Source organism: Biomphalaria glabrata, chromosome 16, assembly GCF_947242115.1.
Source record: "Biomphalaria glabrata chromosome 16, xgBioGlab47.1, whole genome shotgun sequence".
NCBI lineage: Eukaryota > Metazoa > Mollusca > Gastropoda > Planorbidae > Biomphalaria > Biomphalaria glabrata.
Window position 1 is genome coordinate 31,044,928 of NC_074726.1, and position 23,673 is coordinate 31,068,600.

Here is a 23,673-nt window from a genome sequence, read left to right on the forward strand (position 1 = left end):
TTACTGTTCAGCCATTGGGCCTCCTGTTTATTTTCAAACTGATGTTTAATGTTTTTTCAATTTTGTTTTTCACAGGGGATTTATTTTATTGTTAAGGTGACCTTTTCTCCCCCTCACTTTGGCTAAAAAATAGTGAGCGACCACATCTCCAGGTGCAATCAAGATATACCATATTGGAAATGGCTGACTTTATCATACCAGGACATGGACCTACGTTTAAGGCGCATTTAAGTTGTTTTGTCTTTCCCTTTGGCATGAGTCTGTCTTATATGTTTACAGCATTGTCATTTTCCTCTTAAATGATGTGCATTCTTGAAAAGTTTATGTTTGATTTTAGTAGTATTTAAGTTGATTTAAAAAAAAACAGTTGGATATAAAACCATTTTTTAGATTGATAAGTGTATTGCCAGGCCTAAGGCATTATCTGTTGAGATTATGTGAGACTCCATGACCTGGTACATTACAGTTTGACCACTCACAATCTGTTGAGATTATGTGAGACTCCATGACCTGGTACATTACAGTTTGACCACTCACAATCTGTTGAGATTATGTGAGACTCCATGACCTGGTACATTACAGTTTGACCACTCACAATTGTGATTTGTTTTTAATCCAAAATGTAATATCTGCAACTTATAGAATGTATAAAAAAGTAGCCATTGGACAAATGTTCAAACTGAAATGTGCTTGTAAATAATAATAATATGGGATTAATACATAATATTAAAACCGTTTAGGCACCAGTATCCAACATTAAGTCTGATTTGAGCTGATCAGATTTTTAAAGACTGAATTAAGAGACAAAATAAACTAGTGTAAAAATTAATTTTTTTTATTCTGAAATTTTTTCCTTCTTTCAGGTCCCAAAAGGCTATAAAAGTCAGAGGATCTTGGACGAACATGAGGAACACATCAGCTCTCCACAGATGACAACATCCACTTCAGAATGTATTATTATTGAAACTGATTAATTGTTTTTTTGTGTGTTTTTTTTTGGACAAGTTCTAGATTTCTAGATTATGAAACAAGCAAATAACTATGCATACAAATATATTTTTTTTTTAAATATTAAAATTGATATTTCTTGATTTCAGAATCTAGAATGTAGTTGTATTTTAATCCAGAATGCTTTACTAAGCCACCTCTTAACATCTTTATGTTTCCTATAGTGGATGAAAAATTATACTGGACGAAAGGAACTGCTGAAATAGATGAAGGAAACAGAGGCGATGGAAACGAGGTAATCCTTTTTTTTTTTCCATTTACAAATATATTCTGTTATCAGATGTAAGGCTTGCTAAGAATACATCATATGGTCTATTTCTAGGGGTGCACCAGATAGTACTTTTTTATATTTGGCCAGAGCTGAATATTGTTGAATAGTAAAATATGATATTTGGCCGAATCTGGATACCTACATGTCTTGTAAATACCTTGTGTTGATGAAAATTTTGCAAAACTTAAATAACATACCTATATTATTTTTTTTCCTTGTATATACCTTATTGTTTTAAACTCTTGTTACTGGTTAGGGTTAGGGCCCTAACCCTACCCTGCCTAATTAACTAATCTGTGTAGCATGAGTGTCTGTGTATGTGCGACCAACTGTAGAGTGTGTGTGTGGGAGGGACAATGTAAAATATGTAACTAGTTACTAAAGTAAATTTTTCAAAAGTAAAATCTGGCTTGTATAGTGGGTAGATGTATGTATTCATGAATTTCAGACCAACAGCTGATCATCAGACTTTAAATTTAAAGTCCAAAGACCGCTTCTGGTTCTGGTTTCAAGGGATTTATACTGATAATAGCTGTTAGTTAATAGTTGGAATCTGAAGCATTGTAGATCAATATTTATTGTTTTAGATTAATCCATTTGATGTAAATGATATTAGGTTAACAGCGGGAGCATCAATAATACCTATTTATAGCTTGAACCTTAGATGGTGCCGAAACATAGTTTTAATTGTAGTCTTTAGGCCTATTATTGAGATCTGTTTAGATCTACAGTTTTATAGGTCTAAGAGCATTAGGAAAACCAAATATAGAAGAAAAAAAAAACTCTTCCACACCCTCCCTACCAAAAAAAAACCCATAAATAGACTGTATGTTTGACTGATTGTAACAACCTGGTCAGATAGATGTAGTGGGCTTACACATATAGTCCTAGTGTAGTTTGTATTGTTGATGGTGTTGACCATCACACGTTTTTTTACCTTGGGCATATGCAACAGTGTTGAGTGGTCGTCAGGCAAAAGGATTGGCCTGGTCAATCAAGCATGTAGACTTAGTATACCCGCACACTAATTACAGGGGTTAAGTATTTCTTAACACTCCAGTATATGTTTGTTATTTCTTTGCTAGATATAATTGTGTGCCGTAGATCAATTTCTTTTATGTGATTTTAAAATTTACTGTAAGCTTTTCCATTATAAAATAAGTCAATAGAATTAAACAATGAAATGAACTTTCTTCACATGCACATCTTTGTTTTATTTTATTGTGCAAAGAACCTATGCCTATGTAAAAAAACACATCTTCCTTAATTATTTCTGATTTTATTGTGGTTTCTGTAACTGTAACAAAATGGCACGGTAATAAGCCTATAGGTGTTAGGAAAATTAGATCAACCGTAATATTTATTTACAGTGTAGTATGCTTCCTTAGCACATTGTGTTTTTCCATTCTGGCTTAAAAATGGTCAATTCTATCAGTAAATTGAGTGAAATAAAATAGGCCTGGTCGTGTCTTTTACGCTAATATACACAAATCTGAGACTTGTACTTTTTCTACAAAATAATTAGTTACTGGATAACTGGGCTATGCTTTGAGTTTGTTCTGTGTAGCAAAAGGTCACTCATTTAGTTATTCCAGCTAACTGAGATTTATATCCAAGTAACTAGGCACACAGGAAGAGGTGTGGCCACTAGTACAGTCACATGATTGAGATTTTTCTACAAATAAGCAAACTTATTGTCCAGTTACTCGTGTAGAGGTGTGGCTCCCTAATTAAGATTTACTACCAAGTAAACAAACTCAGTTCCCCCATGTGCCCCTTTCCATCGTATCTGACTTGTGGTCACCTGTCAATCATTGAACTCAATGTGATGGACTAAAATAAAAGGGAGTGGGAGTTTTTCATCTCTACCCCTGAAGATATACCTGGTTACCCGTATAGAGGTGTGGCTTGAAGTCCACCCACCTACTAATGATTTACTACCAAGTAAACAAACTCTCTCGTAAGGTGTGACCTCTAGAGAGTGTCAATATGCTGGCATTAAACCTACATCCATCGTATTTGAATTGTTGTCACCTGTCTATCAATAGACTCAATGTGATGGACTAAACAAATAAAGAGAGGGGTGGGAGTTGTTCATTTCTACATCTGGAGATATACCCGCACAGCATGACGTAGTCAAGGGATATAACATCTTAACATGTTAACTAACCCCCTCAAAGGTCAAGACAAAATGAAATTGCATACCATTTGTTGCTCTATATGTAAAACACATATGTAATGTACAGTTTCATTTCTATTTATATTAACACACCTTGTCTTTATAATATTTGATGTTTGGTACATATTCATGTAGGCTCTATTTTTAGGCACATTATTATGTTTTAATATTAACATTAATACATTCTATAACAGACATTGATGGAAGGAGGTCCACTTTGTGCATATTAAATAGGTGTACTTTTTACTATTCGGCCAACTACCTGGCAGTGATATTCGACCGGAGCCAAATATGGCAGAATGGGGAAAAAAGGCCAAATATTCGACGAAAGCTGGAGCGACTATCCGGTGCACCCCTATAGGCTATCTATTACATTGCTATGAATTCAAGAAGAGGGTCTTTTACTTTGTGAAAGGTGAAAGGCTTTGTAATAGACTATAACAACAAGAGTCTCAATTAACACATTGAATTTTTTTAGTCTTCCATTTGTCTCCTTTACTCCAGCATCTTGTTATGAGTCTGACCCACTTTTACACACAGTCCTGACTTACACACTTTCTTTGCTGTTCACTCAACCATTTACAATGAAGATCAACTGGTCATTTCTTACACAGGCACACACACTGCACTACCAGCCACTCAAAACACATTCACTTACTATCACAGGTTTTTCTATGACCTTTCGCTTGTAGGCCTTCATTCAATTCTTTTTCTTGATTTTTCTATTGATTTTCATGTGAGCGAAGAGCTTTACCCTCTTTTAATACTCAAGGTAGCTTACACATATGATGTGCTAAATTGTAGAATGTAATTCTTATATTAAGGACTGCATCTTAATTTCTAGGCACCTCTTCTCTTTGTCTTGTATAGATAAGTCTAATCAAAGGAAACACTATAATAAGGAAATAACACAGGTGTAAGGCCAAAAATATTAAGGCAGTTAACGCTGATGAACAATGTCGAACAAGAAGTTTAATACGTAATGAAGGGAACTGTTGAATGTTGTATTATCTAAACATCTACTACTTCAGAAACTAAAGCCGACCTGACTCAAGAGCTGCAAAAAAAGTCTTCTATTAACCTTTTGCTCTACTTCCTAAATCTAGTCCTGGATAAAACACATATGAACTGTGTAAAAGTATATCTAGATTTATCCTTGACTATCAGATGTGTTATTTGTTTGCTAGACAACTCAACCCTATTATACACAAGGAAAAACACCTGGCAGTCTTTTCATCATTTAAAGCAAATAATCGACTAGACTAGAATCACTAGACCTATCTGACCAATAGACCAATACAACACACATTTATGGTCTACTGTCCAACATTTAGTGTTCTAGCCTGTTTATTTTAGGGCAGAGAGGGAGGGGTGTAGATGAAAGTGTTACTTTTTTTTTCTAGGGTTGATTACCCAGATGCTCTGAGCAGATAACTGTAAATGTGTAAGTCAAGAAATCTAGATCTCAGTACTGCAGACTATAGAATCTATTATATAGGCCAACGCCATCAACAATACAAACTACACTAGGACTATATGAACCATCTGTCAAATGTTTAACTATCTGTTTTAAGTTGAAACTATAAAAAAGATAAACATCTAAGTTCTCCTATTATAAACAAATTATAGTTTGGCACTAATTAATTAATTAAAACCACCAATTATTGTTCTAAAACACTTCAGCTTCCCACTGTAAATTAACAAAAGTAAGCAGAGCATGAGATGTAAACACAACCATGTGATGTAAACATAACCATGTGACTCAGAAGAAATTTGGAACAACCCCATTTGCCATCACTGTTCTAGATCAACAAATATTAGATTATAATTTAATCTAAATTTTATACTAATTACTAAATCTAGTAAATTTTAGGATCTAATCATTCTATCATTAATTTAGATCTAGTCATATAGACTAGCGTCACGATTACGCTAGATGTCTAGATCTGGAAAATCTAGATTACTCTAGATTTAGACTTAACATAGTGACAGAGTAGATGATATAAAAATTTGATAAAGATTTTTAGAATCTAGGTAAGATCTAAAACTATAAGAAGATCCAATACTATAAGAACTACTCTGAATTTAGATCTTAACTTGGTCAGAGTCTCTATATTCTATCATGGAGACTATCTAATTTAGTCTAGTAGTAGTAATCTAGATTAGTTTCTAGCTGTATTCTGTGTTTAATATATACTTTATAGACTTTTTTAGAATGGTAGAAATATTTAGTATATTATTATGGAATGTATACACACTTCTGGTTAGTGTGATTCCAGCCCCCACCTCATTGTGGTTGCCCTGGGGTGGTCAAGAAGAACTGTTTTTTTTTTTTTTGGTTGTGGTTTCATGGCCACGACCAATGTAAAATAGCCACGCAGCTCTGTCCCAGCTTGGAAATATGGCAAGCTTAGTAGCCACTGTACCTGACTCACCAGGTTCGGAATGAAGGCAAAAAGCTGGAGGTCAATGTGCTAGCTGAAGAAGACTTGAACAAGTGAGCCCAGCCAATTTCAACATTATAATACCATTGCACTGAAAGACTGCACAAAACAGGAAGAGTTGAAGATCACCTTAAGTTCCAGCTCCTAGAAGAGGAGACAGTAGAAAAGACATGGCAGAAACTGAAAAAAAAAAACCAGTAACCTTCACATGCCAAGAAGTACTGGGTCTCAAGTCATACACCCACAAGGAGTGGATTTCAGCAGAAACTCTTCAGAAGATCAAGGAAAGAAGAGAGAAGAAAGCAGGCATGAACAACAGTAAAACAAGAGCAGCAAAAGGAAAAGCACAAAAAAGAATATGCTGAAATAAATAGGAGTATCAAGCATAGCATCAGAACAGACAGGCAAAAATACATTGAAGCACTAGCAAAAGAAGCAGCTCTTCAGAACAGTACCAAAGAACTGTAACCAGTCATCAAAAATATATCTGGAAAATTTGCCATGTCAGAGAGGCCAGTAAAGGAAAAAAATGGTGACTTGATAACAGACGAAGAAGGACAAAAGAAGAGACTGGTCGATCATTTCCAAGAGCTTCTTTACAGACCTACTCCTGTCAACCCACCAAAGATACCGCCAGCTGTAAGAGACTTATCAAGTGCAGTGCACCCACTAAAGAAAAGTAAAGTAAAGTTCCCCTTTCAGACCGTGTGGTCTATAGGGCAGATGATGTAAATGTCATCTGTTTCTGTGGCCTACGGTTAACAAGGGTGTCATGTGTCCAGCACAACGACCAACCGCCTTTACATTTCCCTAACTAATGTCTGTCAGGTACCCATTAGAGCTGGGTGGACTCAGAGGCGCCCGAGGATCCCGAAATTAAAAATCCCAGTCTTCACCAGGATTCGAACCCCAGTCCCCAGTTCGGAAGCCAAGCACTTTACCGCTCAGCCACCGCGCCTCCACCCACTAAAGAGCTGACTATTTATTTGAAGAAGTAGTAGATAACAACACAAACCATATTCATCTATTGGAATCTGCAATAGAAAAATTTGATGTAAGATTCAAGCATATATTGTATTTGTCCTCACTGTCATGAGCTCTTTTGCAGAGTAGTATTGTCTCTATTCAATCACACTGAAGAAATCTAATTAGAATGTATCTTTCTTGAGTTTAATTTCTTCAAACTTGATTCAATCAAATAAGCTATCCAACAATAAAAAAATTAACATGAATCACTTTAATGAAATAGCTGGTTATCTTACAATATTGTCAAATAACTGAAGTATATAAACTACTAGTCGAATAATGACCACTGAACAATGACTCATCTAGGTAGCTTCGTGTCGCCTGGCCTTTCTTGCTACATAATTCTTAGTCTTCTACCTAATCCTGACTACTCATGCATGTTTACCTAAACATCTCTTCAAGGTCATCTAAAAGAATGACCTATTTACCTAGTCGTTCACTCACACACTCCACTTTTAGCCCACTTGACTAGTTAACTTATTCTTGGAATTAAGGCACTTAACATTATTTCCTGTACCATGAAAAATAAAAATTGTTTTCTTCCTACTTGAGCTATGATTGTACAGAATGTTACTGGTCTCTGCCCAGATTTTCAACTAGTAGTAGTATTCACAAAACTTTTTTTTTTCTAAAAGGCTTCCATTCTGTATTCTGTTTGTTCATTTGGCTTCAAACAATCTACAGAATGAATGTCTGTCCTTGTGTTACTTTCATCCCTAATAATTTCAAGATCTCCATCAAATATTTCACTTACACCACTCTTGACGATGTCTTGAATCGTTTCTGTGTTCTCCTCATTATCTTCTGTACTCTCTCTTCCACATCCACGCTCGCTTTATAAAGTCCGTTTAGTGCCACTCGGACAAATACACCGCCATGTCTCACAAAAAACTTTTCCATCTTGAAAGACCAGGTCCCAACCATCTTTCTTTGCCTTCACACTTGTAAAAAACTTTGTCACCATTTTGAAACACCTTCTCTGATGCTTGAACTTTAGAATGCAGGGCTCATTGTATTCTTTCACTTGAATCAAAAATGTTATTCTTAATTAGGAGAGAAAGTTAAGTCTAAAGTACACTTTTTTTCTTAAGTTTATTAGAGAATAGAAGTTGCTGTTTGTTTTGAAAGGTGCAACTAAAGGAGCTAAAAATAACTAAAGAAAACAGTAAGAGAATATATGAGGAAGAGGAAGAGTCAGCTAACAATCTGTGAGTCTTGAAAAATATATTTATTTAATTTTTTACCATGTTTTTATTAAATATATGAATATGTTTTTATACTTAAAAAGTGAGACAAATAAAACAGGGCTCTCAATTCTATATGAATAGAACAATGTCTTCATTCAAGAGCCTTTTTATTACCCTCTTTTTGTTCTGAATATTGTCTACCTTAAGATTTAAAATTACATGGCCCCCCCAGTAAATGTGCATTTTGGACATAAATTATAATAGGATGTCTAAATAAGATAACTTACTAAACTTATGAGTTGCAATTTCCTACTAATATCAATTGATGACACTCTTAGACATTGTTTATGTAAAAAATAATATCCTAGGATTAGCAAAAAACAAGAACACAATTTTTTCAATATTTACTTTCATTCTGAAACAGTAAAAGGAACATCATAATATATAAAGCAAAACATTTTAGCACATATTTTGTATAATGGTCAAGTCACTATGTATCCTCCTAGCTCATTCATCCCAAAAACAAACAAAATTTAGGCTATCATTTATTGACTTATTCAGATAGACTTAGCTTGAAATACATAAACAAGTGAAATTAAAATATTATTTTTTTTTAAAAAAAGCTTATCAGATGATGTAATCATTGTCAGCTGTTGTCAACTATAGTAGAATAATGTTGAAGATACTAGAAAAAGATTAGCATTGGCCTACTATAAACATATACACCTTAGTCAAGAGTGAGACCAACTCATGATCTTTTTAATGCCTATGAACATGTCTTAGAAGAAACTGCAACAATAGAAAAATTAGATTTTTGTTAAATATTTTAACAAGATTTGGACAATCAGTAGAGAGAATATAAAAGTACAACCTCCACATTTCTATATTTAAATTCCAGTGTTTCTCATACTGGGGAAGGAGGGAGGGGCTTAGAGGTCCTGACAAAGGGGGGTGGGGCAGTCAATTAATTTTTAGAAGCAAAATTCAATGTCATTATAGTTATCACTCCATGTTTGAATATTAACACACAAAAAAAAAATGTCATTCTTACCATTGCTTCAATAAATTAAAATACTTTAAATAAAAGGCATCCTTCATCTTTTAAGAAGGACCTTTTAAAAATGTATACTGTTTCGTGAGATGTGACCGAAAGAAGGCATTTCAAAGTAACTCAGCAAATGTGACTTTATGTCTGAGTGTTTGAAATTCTCTTGACTTTTGCGTGGCAAAAAAATAAGCTAGTGACATGACATCATAATTACCACGAAGATGATCTTATGACAATCATGCCTTAACATTAATAGTCTTTTTTATGCTTGAGGACAATTGTCTTATTTGTGTATCTGTGTTGATCTCAGAAGCTGTTTTTAACTTAAAAAAAAAAAGAAAAAAAAATTTAGTCTACATTCACTTTTGAATAGTTTCATTTCAGTTTTCTAAATGATTCAACTAAACACTTTATTTCAGTTTCTAATTAATTTTTTGATTGACAATGTTTAAAATGAAACCAGTATGTCCAAACTCTATACTTCACTGTAATAGGCTTGGCCAGAAATGTCAGCTAAAAGTTTATTGCATAGGCATCAGAAGTTTCTATTTAGTTTCAATTTTTTTCTTGATCTCAGGGTCAAGTCTCTAGAAAGTTCATTGAAAGAAAAAGAGCATGAGGTGAAACAGGAGCAGCAGAGAAACAGAGAGCTGGATGCCAAATTTAAGAATCTACTCCAGGAGAAAGAAAATATTGAAGCTCAGTGAGTGTTCTCATTATTTGTTGATGAACTTAGGTTGAAACAAATTCACTTTGAAGAGGACTGATTCTAGATTGGCCTTGAGGGATTGTCAGCTGTAGATGGAAATGTTTTCATTGTCGCTGAACTCTGCAGTAACTTATATAACCTATATATAAGAACATTAGTTACATGCTAGGAAAATATTTTAACTTTCTGCAACATCTTATTTTAAGTCGCTGCTACAGGCCAGTTTACAAAAGGGGGGGGGGGAATAGGACCAAAATTTCCTAAAATTTTTGTAAAGTCTATTCCCATCACTGGTATGTGTAACCACATATAAAACCACACTCCAACATAATCGTTCAGAGACAATACTATATTACTATATTGATTGTAAAGTATTTTATTTAACATTATGTAAAGGATCAATGAAAACAAGGCAGTTGAATCCTTGTTACATAATTCCCAAAATGTTTGCATGATAGAAGTGTGCTTATTATATAAAAAAGTGAAAAAAAAAGGTTGATGATGGATCTAGATTTTTATAACTCTTGTGATTCACTAGGAATGTTAACTTTTCTTTTCTTTCAGGCTTCAAAAAATACTTGATAATCATTACACAGAGAAGTCAGAGTTGAGTTCTAAGATTAAAAGTCTTCAAGAAGAGAAAAAAAAACTCAAAGATGTAAGAATTTAGTAAACTAGAAATAACTTTTATTTTTTTGTCTTTGTCAAATCTATGACTACAGACATTACAGCTTATTGTTATCAAAAACTTTCTGAACTGAACGTTAGCAAAAACATACAAGCTTGGAGTCTAAACTTTCTTATCAAACGCCCAAAATATGTAAAAGTGAACGGGTATGTGTCCGGCACGAGAGAACTTAGCACTGGAGCGCCGCAGGGGTGCGTCCTGTCACCAGTATTGTATACCATATACACAAATAACATTCAGAGCCTATCAGCTGACACTCCCATCATAAAATTTGCTGACGACAAAGCAATCATTGGCCTTATTTCAGGTGACGAAAATCTGTACCATTCAACAATTGACACCTTTTACCAATGGTGTATTGACAACTTTCTAATTTTAAATGTTCAGAAAACTAAAGAAATGATTATTGACTTTAGGAAACATTAAGGCTATATTGCAGAAATTCAGATGAACAATCAAACCATAGAACAAGTACAAGAATATAAATATCTAGGAACAACTATCAACAATAAACTGAAATGGAGTGAACACTGTCAAAACCTCTACACAAAAATTCACCAGTGACTCTTCTACCTTAGAAAGATAAGAAAATTTAACATCGACAAAACCATTATTTCACTTTTTTATACAGCAACTATCAGCAGTCTAATTAACTTTGCCATCACCTGCTGGTATGGTAATACTTTACTGGCACAAAGACTTAGACTAAATAGACTAATTAAAAAAGCATCGCACATCACTCAAATACAGCTACCATCTCTTGAAGAGCTTTTTCATGAAAGATGCCTTTCCAAAACACTCTCGCTTCTTAAGGACAACCTGCACCCATTAAACCACTGTTACATAAAATCTGAATGAAGTGGTCGTCTCCTTTCCATTAGAACTAAAACAGAAAGATTTAAAAACTCCTTTATCCCACTTTCGGTCAGGGTGTTACAAGATCAGCTGTCGTCATCGAGAAGTACATAGAAGTTCAAATTCATAAAGTGCTGGTTGGGAATGTGTATGTGTTTCGTGTGTGAATGTTGTTCGAATTCTTCATCTGTACTGTTATTGTACAGTAGTTACGCTGATGTTGTCAATTGTAGTCAAACTGAATTTCTATTTGATTGGATCAATAAAATTATCTTATCTTATAATATATAAATTGAACTGATGTCATTCTATAACATTGGTATTGCATTGATCAGTTTTATGTTTCAATGCCAGGAACTTGCTGCTCTTGAGGAGCTAAATGCCCAACTAGTGGAAGAAAGCAATCGTATTATTGATCACACAGATACCAACCAGAAAATCCAGCTGTGACAAAAAAAATCAAGAAAACAATGAGCCAACAAAGGTATAGTTTATTGACACTTGACACCTTAATTTCTCTTGTAATAAAAGCAATAATGAGAAGTGCGTCAAATGATATTCATATTGACTGGTAGAATGTATTTTTATATGTAGATTTTTATTAATCTATTTTTTAAAGTGAGTGCTTTGATTTTTATTTTGATAGAAGCACCAACGCCAGAAACTTATTTTGAACATTTATAACGTTACCCATCAGCATGTTAGTTTTTTTTTTTTTTTTTTTTTTTTAAAGAATTTTACTTTCTTATCCTACCCTTCTAGATCATTATAAACATCATTCATTGGTAAATATCTGGAGCTTGTCTGTATTCTTAGTTGTTATTGTTCAAATCTTTGTGCCAAAGAACTGCTTTCAGATTTTATTGTGTAGGGACAGCCTTGTATTACTCCTGTCTTCAATTTGAGGATAAATAAACATATAGTAACAACTATTTCAAGTATAGCGCAGCACATGGATTAGGTAATAAAATATCTGTCTACAATACTTAGTGCCAAAATGACTACTGCATCAAAAAGCCTTGTTTTAAGGATACTATTAGTTTAATGTGGTCTGTCTGTCTATCATATGTAGATCTTAAAATTTGAAAAGCTATTGAAAATCCCATTTCATGATATTTTGCAGCTTGCAAAGGCTACATTTTCTGTACTGAAAGCAAGCGCACCATTTTGTTTTCAAAATTATGTATTGTTGTCATTCTGCATGCACAAGGCGCAACAGTGCACTATTATATCACTGTATATGAACTGGAGCAACTGGAATTCCATCTAAGTGGAAAAGGAAGAATATAATATTTTAGATGAGAACTTGGCTTGATCCCCCTAGAGTAATGGTTCAGCAAGGTTCTTTGTGTGGGTTGTCTAGTCAGGAAGTTGCCTAGGAAAACTGTGGAAACGGTGTTCTAGTGAGTGGAAGACATTCCTGTTGGTTTGTTATTGGAAAGTGAAGACAGAGGCGTCGACAGTGAACCCTGCAGGAAAGAGTTTGAAGATCTAAAAACCAGAACTGACATTTATGTTCATTGTAATCATCTCACATTTTTTACATATCAAAATGTTTGTAAAATGTTTTGTAAAATGTTTTACATGTTTCGGATGTTCCTTCAGAGTTGAAGATAATTACTTCCTAGTCCAAACCTCCCGCAGGACGACGGGGGATGGGAGCGGGCAGGGTTTGAACCCTGGACCATCGATAAATCTGAACGACAGTCCAGCACACAAACCGCACGACCAGGCAGTTATATCTATCTGTTTATCTATATATATAGGGCCTATCACATCTCTCTCTCTCTCTCTCTAACCCTGTTATATGGGTTAGTAAAGTTTACCAAAAATATTTTTTTTTTTTAAGAATGCATATTCTAGTTGTAAGCACCTATATTTATTCATGTTTTTAATCAAGGCATCTTTTAGTGTTATTTATTACCAGCTTCTATAATCAGTAAGCTTAGCCAGTGGCCATTTCAATTGTATCCAAGGAAAGGATTTTTTCCAGAAGTCAGGAATGAGAGTTTGGCCATTCATCAGCTTCTTGGTTAGAAGATCAACCATCAACAATAGATGATCATTTAATTATCTGTATTGTGTGATCAATGCTCAGTTACCCCTGCCATTACAAGGCCAGAAGCCCAGCATCTCAAGGGGCCTTCATATTCTACAATTTAGCGGGGGAAAAAACACCACAATTAGGGGTCAGGTTCTGCTTGAATAGATGTATTTAACGATATATACATGCATTCATCATACAAATTCACTAGGTACTGGGCCTAACACCTATTGTTACACCTATTAAAGTACCTAAGAAAAATCAAAAAAATCTTGGAAGACAACGGCCACTCGCTCCATCAGAACTATGTCAGGTCGTCGCGAAGTGGGCAACTGCTGTCAATCAAAACAAGAACGGAGCGGTACAAAAACTCGTTCGTACTTCACTCGGTCAGACTCTATCACCGCCACTCATTGATCAGGGAACATGAAATGCACCAAGATACATGTGTGTAGTCGCTGAATGAACTCTTTTTGTTGTGTCTGTTGTAATTATGTGTATTTTTCTGTTGTGTTGTCTTTATATGAGAAAAGAGTCCTTGTAATCACAAGTTTCCGTAAGGATCAATAAAGCAGTCTTAGCCTTAGTCTTGTGTGCATTCTTTTCAACATACAAAAACATTATTTTATGCTATAAGTTTTAAACAATAAGAATGTAATTCAGAAAAGTACAATCATTAGGTTAGGCTCATACTGAACTTTATCCTCATAACAATCAGTTCACTGAAAAAAACATGTCAGGTAATCTAGATACCCTCAGTTCAGAAGCCAAGAGCTTGACTACCAAACCCTGTTATTAATATTAAAAAGTTACCAAAACAAAAAAGTAACGTTTACCTTTCAGACCTTGTGATCTATGGGGCAGATGATCTTAGGTCATCTACTTCTTAAACCAATGGTTAATGAGCAGGCTGTAGCGCCACTGGGATGGATGGATGGTTATTTGGCCAGCAAAATGACCAACTGCTTTTACTTTCCCCAACTAATGTCAGGTACACATTAGAGTTGGTTGGACTCAGGGGTGCCATAAAAATCCCAGATTTGAACCCAGGATCCCAGATTTGGAAACCAAGTTCTCAACCACTCAGCCAGGGCGCCCCATTATAAATATTAAGAATGTAATAACAATAATAATACCTCAGCAGTCAGCCAAACAAAATACTTTCTCCTGCACACATCTACTTTGTATAGAAGGAGATAGGATTGTGGTTGTTGATAGTTTATACCTATTGATATTTCTTTTTTACCTGCCTAGGTGGATCTAGTGGAGGGCTCCCTCTGATCTTATGTGAAAACACAAACTCTCTTTGAAATTTATTTTTAAAAATTATTATGGCGCCTGTTGGTATTTTAGAAATACATTGAGCTGCAAAATGAACACTCCATATAATACCCCATCATTCTGCAGGAGGTCTGGACTAGGAAGTAAATTATCTTCAACTCTGATGTAAAACATTTTACAAAAAAAAAACATTCCAATTCTGACTCTGATAATGCTTTCTGCTTCTACTTCAACTTAGCACATAACATATGTTGTTTTTTGCACAGGTCAAAGAGCAAAACAAACAATGTGAACATTTGAGCGACTCTGACAGCACTGAAATAGATCTGTGAGTGTTGATTAAAAATTACAAGTATTTTATCAAATATATTATTTTGTTTCTCAACTTTGTGAAATTACATTAAGCAGAGCTGACTGGTATATTCCAGTCTTTTTATTACCCTATGTTCTGTTCATTGTCTGCTCTAGCATTACTTGTATGGTGTATCTTTTTGTTTATATTTACTCACACTCTGAAACAACAAAAGGAAAAAAAGCAATTTAAGCTTACTGAATTCAGAAAGAAAATAAATAATTAGAAAACAATTAGAAAGAAATATTTTTTTTTTAAATCTTGAATGGATAAATCAGTATCTAACTTCTTTGCACATTTAATATTTTACAAGAGACAGTTCAATTTTCCTGCAGGAAGTTGTGGGATGGCAGCCAATAGACCATGAACAACCAAGCAGCCATTCCGTGTAAGCCATCATTTATTGAATTATTCATTTATACTTATCTTGAAATATTTTTGAAAAAAAAAACAAGTAATGGTCAAGACAAGCAGTCATATATATAAATATGTATGCATATATAGAGAGACACTATTATACTGGTCTTTAGTTATTTGTAGCCATCGCTGAATTTTCTGTTAGTAATTATTTGTTTTTGTTTTTTTAAAACATGATTAGCTCAGAAAAAAGTAAGAGGCAGGGGCAGAGATACTAACCTGATAGAATCCCAGACTGCCCAGCCAGAGGTCAAATGTTTTTTTTTTTAATTTTCTCTATAGTGTTGTCACAGTGTAATTTCTAAATGTTTATTTAAATTTTTTAAAATAGTGTTTGTTGTGTATTTATATTCTTGTTGTGTGTTGTGAACTGATCTGTTCTTGTGTGTTGTGACAAGAGGGACAATAAGGGTAGCTACTTTATTTTCAGTAAGAGTTAGCTCCCTTTAATATACTATTTAATTCTCGGTTAACTGTTTCTTCTTCTTCTAGCCAGCTTTATTGCTGCTGAGCTGTCAGCTCTTTTGCAGACTGTGCCAAGGAAAAAAAGTGTGCTGTTTTCTTCAGTTGTTCAGCACTGCCGTACAGGGTGTTGGTTATGTTGGGCTGTAGTGGAAGTAGGGTCTGCCTAAGGTGGATTAGGGAGGGGCATTCAAAGAGGATATGGTTTACGGTTTCAAAGGGGTGGGCGCAATGTCTGCAAAGGGGTAGTTGTGTGGAGTTTATTTTGTTCAGGTGGTAATTTAATAGTGGTGTGTGTCCTGTTCTTAGTTGGAAGATTGTAGATTGTTCTTTGCGGGGGAGGAAGTTAATACTGTCCAGTTTGTTAGGCGTAGTCATTTCTCTGTACATGGCTCTGCCTGTGTTTCCTGATGCCCATTGGTTGAGCCACTCCTCTTTGTGATTGTTGACTAACATTTACCTTAGGGTGAGGTAGTTAACAGGTCTATCTGGTTGTTCCATAGATGAACCTGCCTTTGATAGCTTATCTGCCTTTTCATTTCCCATGATGCCAATGTGTCCAGGGATCCACTGTAGTGTAATATTGATATTTAATTTTGATATCATCTGGTGGATTATCACAATGAGTGTTGTCAACTCTCTTGGGCTGTTTGAGGTGCTGCTGTTAAGTGCTTGCAGAGTAGATTGGGAGTCTGTAAAGACAACAATATCTGATGGTGGTTGCACTCCTTCATATAATTTGTTTTCCACTGTCTGAAGTGCTATGGTAATTGCCTCAATTTCGGCTTGGAAGTTTGAGCAGTAATCACCACAGGGTGCGCTTATCTCAAAGTGTTTATTTTTAGGGAAGACCAGGAAGGCACCAAGACCTGTTACAGATGTCCTGAAGGTCCGAGAACTTCCGGTTCCCTTTTATGGACCTCTTGACCAGGGAAAGGCTTTTATCTATGGCCAGGATGAGGCATCGGCTCTTCACCAATCCCTCTGTCCGAAATCCCGCCTTATCCGAAACGATCATGTACTCTCGTCCGGTATGTCGCAGGACACGACCCCCTTGAGCCCCACACGAGTATCCCCCTCTCGTGCGAGGCTGGAGGCGTGGGGGCCTTTCGTATGCCTATACTGTCCCACCGAACCCGTGCGAGGGTCCATCACAGCGCGTATGGCCCCCGTTGGGGAACGAATCAGTGGGGGGTTGGACGGGTTAGCGAGCCTTTGTTACATCCCTACCACGTGCAGTGTACAGTCTCTCGACCGTACGAGTGGTAGCTCACTGAGAGCTATGTGCGCTACCATTCTTTGCCTATCCGCATCCCCCGGCGGACGTTTCCAGCATTGATGGTAGCTTTGAAAGTCTGTATAAATATGGATAGCTGTTTTTTTATAGCTTTCGATTGTTTCAAGCGTGCCTACTTTGAGCTCCAGTGGATTTGATTCTTTTGTTAAGGTGTTATTTAGTAAATGTGTTTTGATGGTTGGTTGTTTGTAGTTTAGTCCGGGTGTAATGTTTGAAAACCTGGTAATTTTTTCTCTGTTATTGGGTAGGTGGTGTTTTAGGGCTAGTTCGTCAGTAAGTTGGATCAGAGTCCTTTGCTTTTTTTGGTTGTTTTTCCTATTTCTCTGTGTTAGTAATTTATTTGGATGATCGTCCTCCAACCTTCTGTATCTCTCAATAGCTTCTAATGCTGCTCTGTTGCGCCTTAACTTAAGAGGTTCAATATTGGAATCTATTTCACAGGCTGCTGTGGGAGTAGTTCTCATACCTCCACTAATTAACCGCAAGGCTTGGTTTTGGATTGTATCTAATGAGGATTGATAGGTTTTGTTGGCAGCTACTTGTATGGAGAGAGTTATCCATTACAGATCTGACATATCCAGTGTATAACTGTCTTAAGGTTTTCTTTTCAGCTCCCCAGGATGTTCCTGCTAGGTGTTTTATTATGTTTAATCTTTGTGATGCCTTTTCTTTTAAATCTGCCATAAAGTGTTTTAGAGACAGTCTTTGGTCTAGTTTTACACCAAGATATGTTGGATTTTCTTCTTTATTTATTGGCTGAGAGTCTATTTTTAGGATGTAGTTTCTTTTTGCTGTTTTGTTGCTGTTGCTAAAGATTGAATAAACTGACTTTTCTTTGTTTATTTCCATTTTCCATAATTTTGAATATGTGGAGATAGTTGTGAGGGCTCTATTTAATTTGGATCTAGTCAGCACTGGATATTTCTCTGTAGTCCAATAGCCACTCTCTCTTGAGCTGACCAGTGCATTTTGAACGAAATCTCCATCCATAATGTTTAACTAATACTTGTGTTGTTGTGCTCTGACTGTGTTACTTAAGAGGAGTGTGCCACTGTTATGGGAAGAGTGTTTTGTTAATGAACTAAGTAGACTTTATTTATTTGTTAGTAATAAGTTGGTTTATGTAAATAGTATGTATGTTGTTTTTTTTGTAAAAGACATCTTTTGTTTTGATATGAGACAGTAGTGTGTCTCATGGATGTTGTCATTTGATTATGACATTTATTATATTATTGTAAACCATTGTTTTGGTTTTTGAGATGAGACACTATTGTGCCTCTGTGATGCTGGTTCTTTGATTATTTTGAACTGAACCTGTCCTACTATTTTGAATTTGTTTCATTATTTTATTTTGTTTTGTTGGCCTTTATTTCCATTTGTATTTTACATGATCTTTTTCTTATGTTTCTAAACAAACTCTTTTTTTTTTGTTTTTTGTTGCAAAAGAAAAAAGGTTCAAGACCAGAAAAACAAGCAGTACTTAGAAAAAGCTCAAGGTTGTTGTGTATGTAAAATCTTTGTTTCATGAAGTATCTCTTTTTTTTTATATATAATATCGTCTATCAAACTTTTATAAGCTCTCTTCTTATAAATTTCTGATAATTCAATTTCCAAAAGTTTGTATAAAGGGTAGTTTAAGAGCACTGAAAACAAAGGAGACCATGAACGTGTTGAAGAAAAGTATCACTAGTCAGATGATTCATACAAAGATACAGCAATTGAAGTAGTGAAAATGTCTCTTAATAAGAGAAGTAGTGCTGAAGAGATTTCATTCTGTGTGCTGCTTCTAGTGTCCATCCTACAGTTGCTGATTCAGAAAGTTTCTTCAACAGCTTGATGATTTTGTCAAGCTGCAAAGAAACTGCCCACGTAGTTTTCTCTCTTGCAGACCACCTTGTATTACTGTCCTTTTTTTAAACTCCAGGCTCCAGCTTCTTTCAGTTTGGCCCATCTCTGGGGTGAATTGGAAAAAAGTTGACTTCATATGGAGATGAAGGACAAATTCAAAGTCTGGAAAACCATTTGGACACCTTTGGGTTTCTTCTTGAATAATGACACGCTGATGAAAAACTGTTACTTTTTCCTGTTTGATGAAATACAGGCAAAGTGCTTAATAAGCTAAAATGTTGTAATTTTTGTTGCCTTAGAAAAAGATTTAATAAAACTACATCTCTATGTTATAGCTAGGAGTGAAGAGAACTTGAGAAACACAAGCAATGAAGTTAGTAACATAAAGTCAAGGTTGATAGTAAGTATTTACAAACTTATATCAACTCTGTCTGTCCAAAAGTTTGTACACAATATTTCTCTGACACCCAATCTTAAGCTGAAATTCGCACAATTATTTCTTTTACCTGAAAACACAAGAATCAATTTAAAAAATTAATCAATTAGTACCCTAACCCGCACCCATGAGGGGACCTTCACCACCCATAGGGGTAACAGCGGTGGGTTTTGAACTGGTTAGCAAGCCTTTCTCACATCCCCACCACGTGAAGGTACACTCGCTAGATCATACAGTGGTAGCTCACTGAGAGCCATGTTTGCTCACGTACTTAGCCATCATAGTGGGTAACAACTGGCCACTTCAATACATGTGTACTGCTCCGAGTACCAAAGACAACTGACTTAAATTGAGTTTAGTAATAATCACTTCCTCTTCTTCTTTGAGGTTTTTCTCATGCTATCACCTTTTTGACCCAAGGTGAACAAATAACTTAGTGGCTGAGTGGTACAGGACTTGACTTCTGAACCAAGGGGTCATGGGTTCAAGTCCTGATGAAGATGGATTTTAATTTTTGTGATTTCTAGGACACTTGAGTCCACCCAAGTTGAATGCATACCTAGCATTAGTTGAGGATAAGTAAAGGTGGTTGTTTGTTGTGCTGGCCACATGACACCTTTGTTAACCTTTGGCCACAGAAACAGATGACCTTACATAACAGGTTTTTTTTTTATAAATAAACAAACAAAACAACATTTAAACCCATTAGCCACTTCTGCTGTCCAGAACGTTTTAGTCCTATACTGTTTTTATTAGATGTTCCTAAAACCCCTTTTCAATATTTGAAACTTTTTAAATTAAAAATATTTCTTCAGTCTCATTGCTAGGTTAATTACAAATCATTTTGGAGAAAACTGATTTTATTTTTCATTAAAAGGAAGAATCTTTATACCCTATTTTCAGTTCTAATCTCTATTTTTCTAGCTGTAGTTTGTATTTTTATATTAAATACAAAAATGTGACCTACTTCTCTTTGCTTAAGATTATAAAGGTAATCGGGGGTAGGACGTAGTGGGTTTATACAATGTTCAATATCAAATGGTTAATTTTTGGTAAACTCTTTAATTTCTTCAAATTTATCAGTCTTAGAGAAATTGATTTAAAATTTTGTCTTGGGAAATGCTATTAGGATGTAGCTTATATCTTTCAAGACAATTTGTCTATATTTTAAATTGCTCTCATTTCAGGATGTGGAGCATGAAAAAATCATGCTCTGACACAATTTAGATCAGTAAGTTATATCTTTTGCAATCAAAGTTGATCTTAAGGACCATACAGAAAAAAAGTAAAGTTTCCCTTTCGGACCTTGAGATCTATGGCCGCAGATGATGTTAAGGCCATCTGTTTCTATTGCCAACGGTCAAATAGCAGGATGCCATGTGGCCAGCACAATGACCAACCACCTTCACTTTGCCCAACTAAAGTCAGGTACCCATTAGAGTTGGGTGGACTCGGGGGTGCCCTAAAAATCCCGAAATTTAAATTCCCAGTCTTCCCTAAGATTCCAACCCAGGACCCCAGTTTCAGAAGCCAAGCGCTTAACCCCTCATCCACCACCACCCCTTATTCCATATGCTTAAACAAATTCCTGCAAGTTCTCCTTCTTCCCTAGTGCCATTAGAGAATGGAAAGGGTTGCTCAAATCATCCAGGAAAACCGAGGACTTAGCAAAAAGTCATTGATTAACATGCATGACTAGTTGGAAAGGCGTAGGATCTAGTTACCTTTTTATTTGATACAAAGTCTGTAAGTAAAATTGTGATAAGAATAGAATAAGAAAATGAATCTGATTAACAAATATTTGTTTTTTCTCTTCAGAAATACAACTACATAACCAGACAGAAAGACAAAGAAATCCAGGTAAGAATAAAAAAAAGCTATGAAAATTTTTAGACAATACATTTTTTTTTCTTAAAGGTGTCAGAGAGAGAAAGAAGATTAAATCTTTTTTTTTTTTTTCCAGAGACTCAAAAGTGAACTGGAGCGGTAAGTATCTTGCCTAACACTTTCTTTTTAGCACTTTTTTGTTCTAGATTAGTGCTGGTTTTTTTTTTTTTGTAAAAAATATTCACTTGTGGTTGAAACAGACAAGTCTTGAAATGGAGAAAAGGGATTGCTCTTCTTCTTCTTCTATAATACAGACGTTACTTCAAAAAAGAAGAAGATTACATCCCACGCGTCTTGCATTCAGTCATGCATATTAACCAATGACTTAAATTAAATATTAGACCTAGACTATAGTCTATAGCAGGGTTAGCAAATTATGGGCTGCAGGCCACATGCGGCCCGACAGAATATGCGGTCTGTGGACACATACAGAAATCAGGTGTGTCCACAATATATACATATAAAAATGCAAATAAATTAAAACTAATTTTAAATATCTTTATAAATATTTGGCAATGTCTCATAAAATGGTTCATGTAAATGAAGATTATTCTTATTGGCTATATTTCAATACATTCAGTTAAAGCAGTAGTGGCCTTAGGGGGTAGCTAGTGGGGCAACCGCCCCCCTGCAATTAGAGATTCTATTGTTTTAGTCAACTTAAAAAACCAGATCAGTTCTCATAAACTAAGATATTTGATAGTATATGATTTGATTTTAATAAGATTATTATGTAAGTTCTTAACATACTTTTGGTTACAAATTCTCATTCTGTTTGGAAAAGACAGCATCTTATAACCTGCAGTATTTTTTTTTAAACCTTTTTTTTTTAAAATCTTATTAAATTTCTTTAAATTACAGTGTACAAATTACAACTTGTAGATTGTCCTTTGCATTATCATTACATGATACATTTCATGTGAGGACAAAGAATCCGCTACTAGCCCTAAACTTTTATAAACTCAACACAGCATCACATCTTCATTTAATATACTCCAGCTATATCATGCTTTGGTATTCAATGTAGTCTAATGTTTAAAATAAAAAAAGCTAAATAAAATTATTTCTTTTTTTTTTCTTTCAGCCAATATGAAAAAGAGTGAGTTTTCACAGCATGACAGTTTTTTATTAGAAGACTTTTCACAGTGTCAACTTTGTATTGTGGCTTTCTTCAATTGTCATAAAAATCAGTGAATTCTGTTAATTCTAGATTTGAAATTTTGTAAATTAATACTGTGATTAAATACTGCAATGTACCTCACCCATGTTGCTTTTATCTGTACAGCCAATGATTATGAATGTTAAGAATTCCATTTTTTTCAAATTATGAATTGGGTACAGGCTGAGAATATTATTTGAATTATGGCTTTAAAAACAAAATAGTTTAATTTTTATTATAACAAAATGAGTTTGATTATTGATTGCACCAAAGTTTTCAACTAAAATAAAGTAGTTAAACTAAAATTTTATCATGAATTTCAAAATATAGTTAACCAAACTTTTCATAACTTTTGTATTGGAGGGGGGGGGGGTTGAATTTGACCTATATAGGCCTACAGTTCGATCTTATTCTTTTTACTTTGTACAAATATTTATCCATAATAAAATCAGTAATAAGGAAAATGTTTCTTACATAAACATTAATGCACAATAAAATAATGTTTAAAATGCTAGCACAATACAAATGTCTAGAATAAAAACATAGAGCCCGGAAGCTCAAAATTGGAACCAGTGAAATCTGCCCGTGTGGAGTGTCACCAGATAATGCCGACCATGTCCTCCAAAACTGCTCTCTTTACCAAGAGGCCCGTACTAGACACTGGCCCCAAAACACCTCAATAGAAAGAAAACTATACGGAGAGCTCCCTGATTTGGAAACCACTGCGCAGTTCATCACATTTATTGGTATAGTCACCTGAACACTTTAACATAAAATGAGAACGAAGAAGAAGCATAGAACCTACTGATAACATTTGTGTTAGTGGAGCCACGAGAACCTACGCATAGCTTTTGTGGAGATATCTACCTTCTACAAGTTTCATTACAGATCTACTTGATAAGACCATATACACTTTAAACACTTATGTACATTTGTACATACACATATGTGATTCAATGTAGTTAAGACTGCCCAAATTAAGCTTGTCGCAGTTAGTAATGTTGTTGAGTATATTTGTAAAAATGTACACTATCAAATAGTGCCACTTTCTTCTGTAGGCGATGACGTCATTCAT

At 35.0% G+C, this 23,673-nt stretch overlaps 1 protein-coding gene across 1 annotated transcript; it reads left to right on the forward strand.

The window, feature by feature from the left end:
* Positions 1 to 858: 858 nt before the first annotated feature.
* LOC129923512 (chromosome partition protein Smc-like) lies at positions 859 to 22,667 on the forward strand. The gene is made up of 12 exons (XM_056014817.1): positions 859 to 951; positions 1,173 to 1,243; positions 8,057 to 8,136; positions 9,741 to 9,866; positions 10,437 to 10,530; positions 15,007 to 15,068; positions 15,406 to 15,480; positions 18,715 to 18,764; positions 19,452 to 19,516; positions 21,371 to 21,412; positions 21,516 to 21,538; positions 22,524 to 22,667. The coding sequence occupies exons 1-12, from the start codon at positions 930 to 932 to the stop codon at positions 22,540 to 22,542; spliced, it is 729 nt and encodes a 242-aa protein (XP_055870792.1). The 5' UTR covers positions 859 to 929; the 3' UTR covers positions 22,543 to 22,667.
* Positions 22,668 to 23,673: the final 1,006 nt, after the last annotated feature.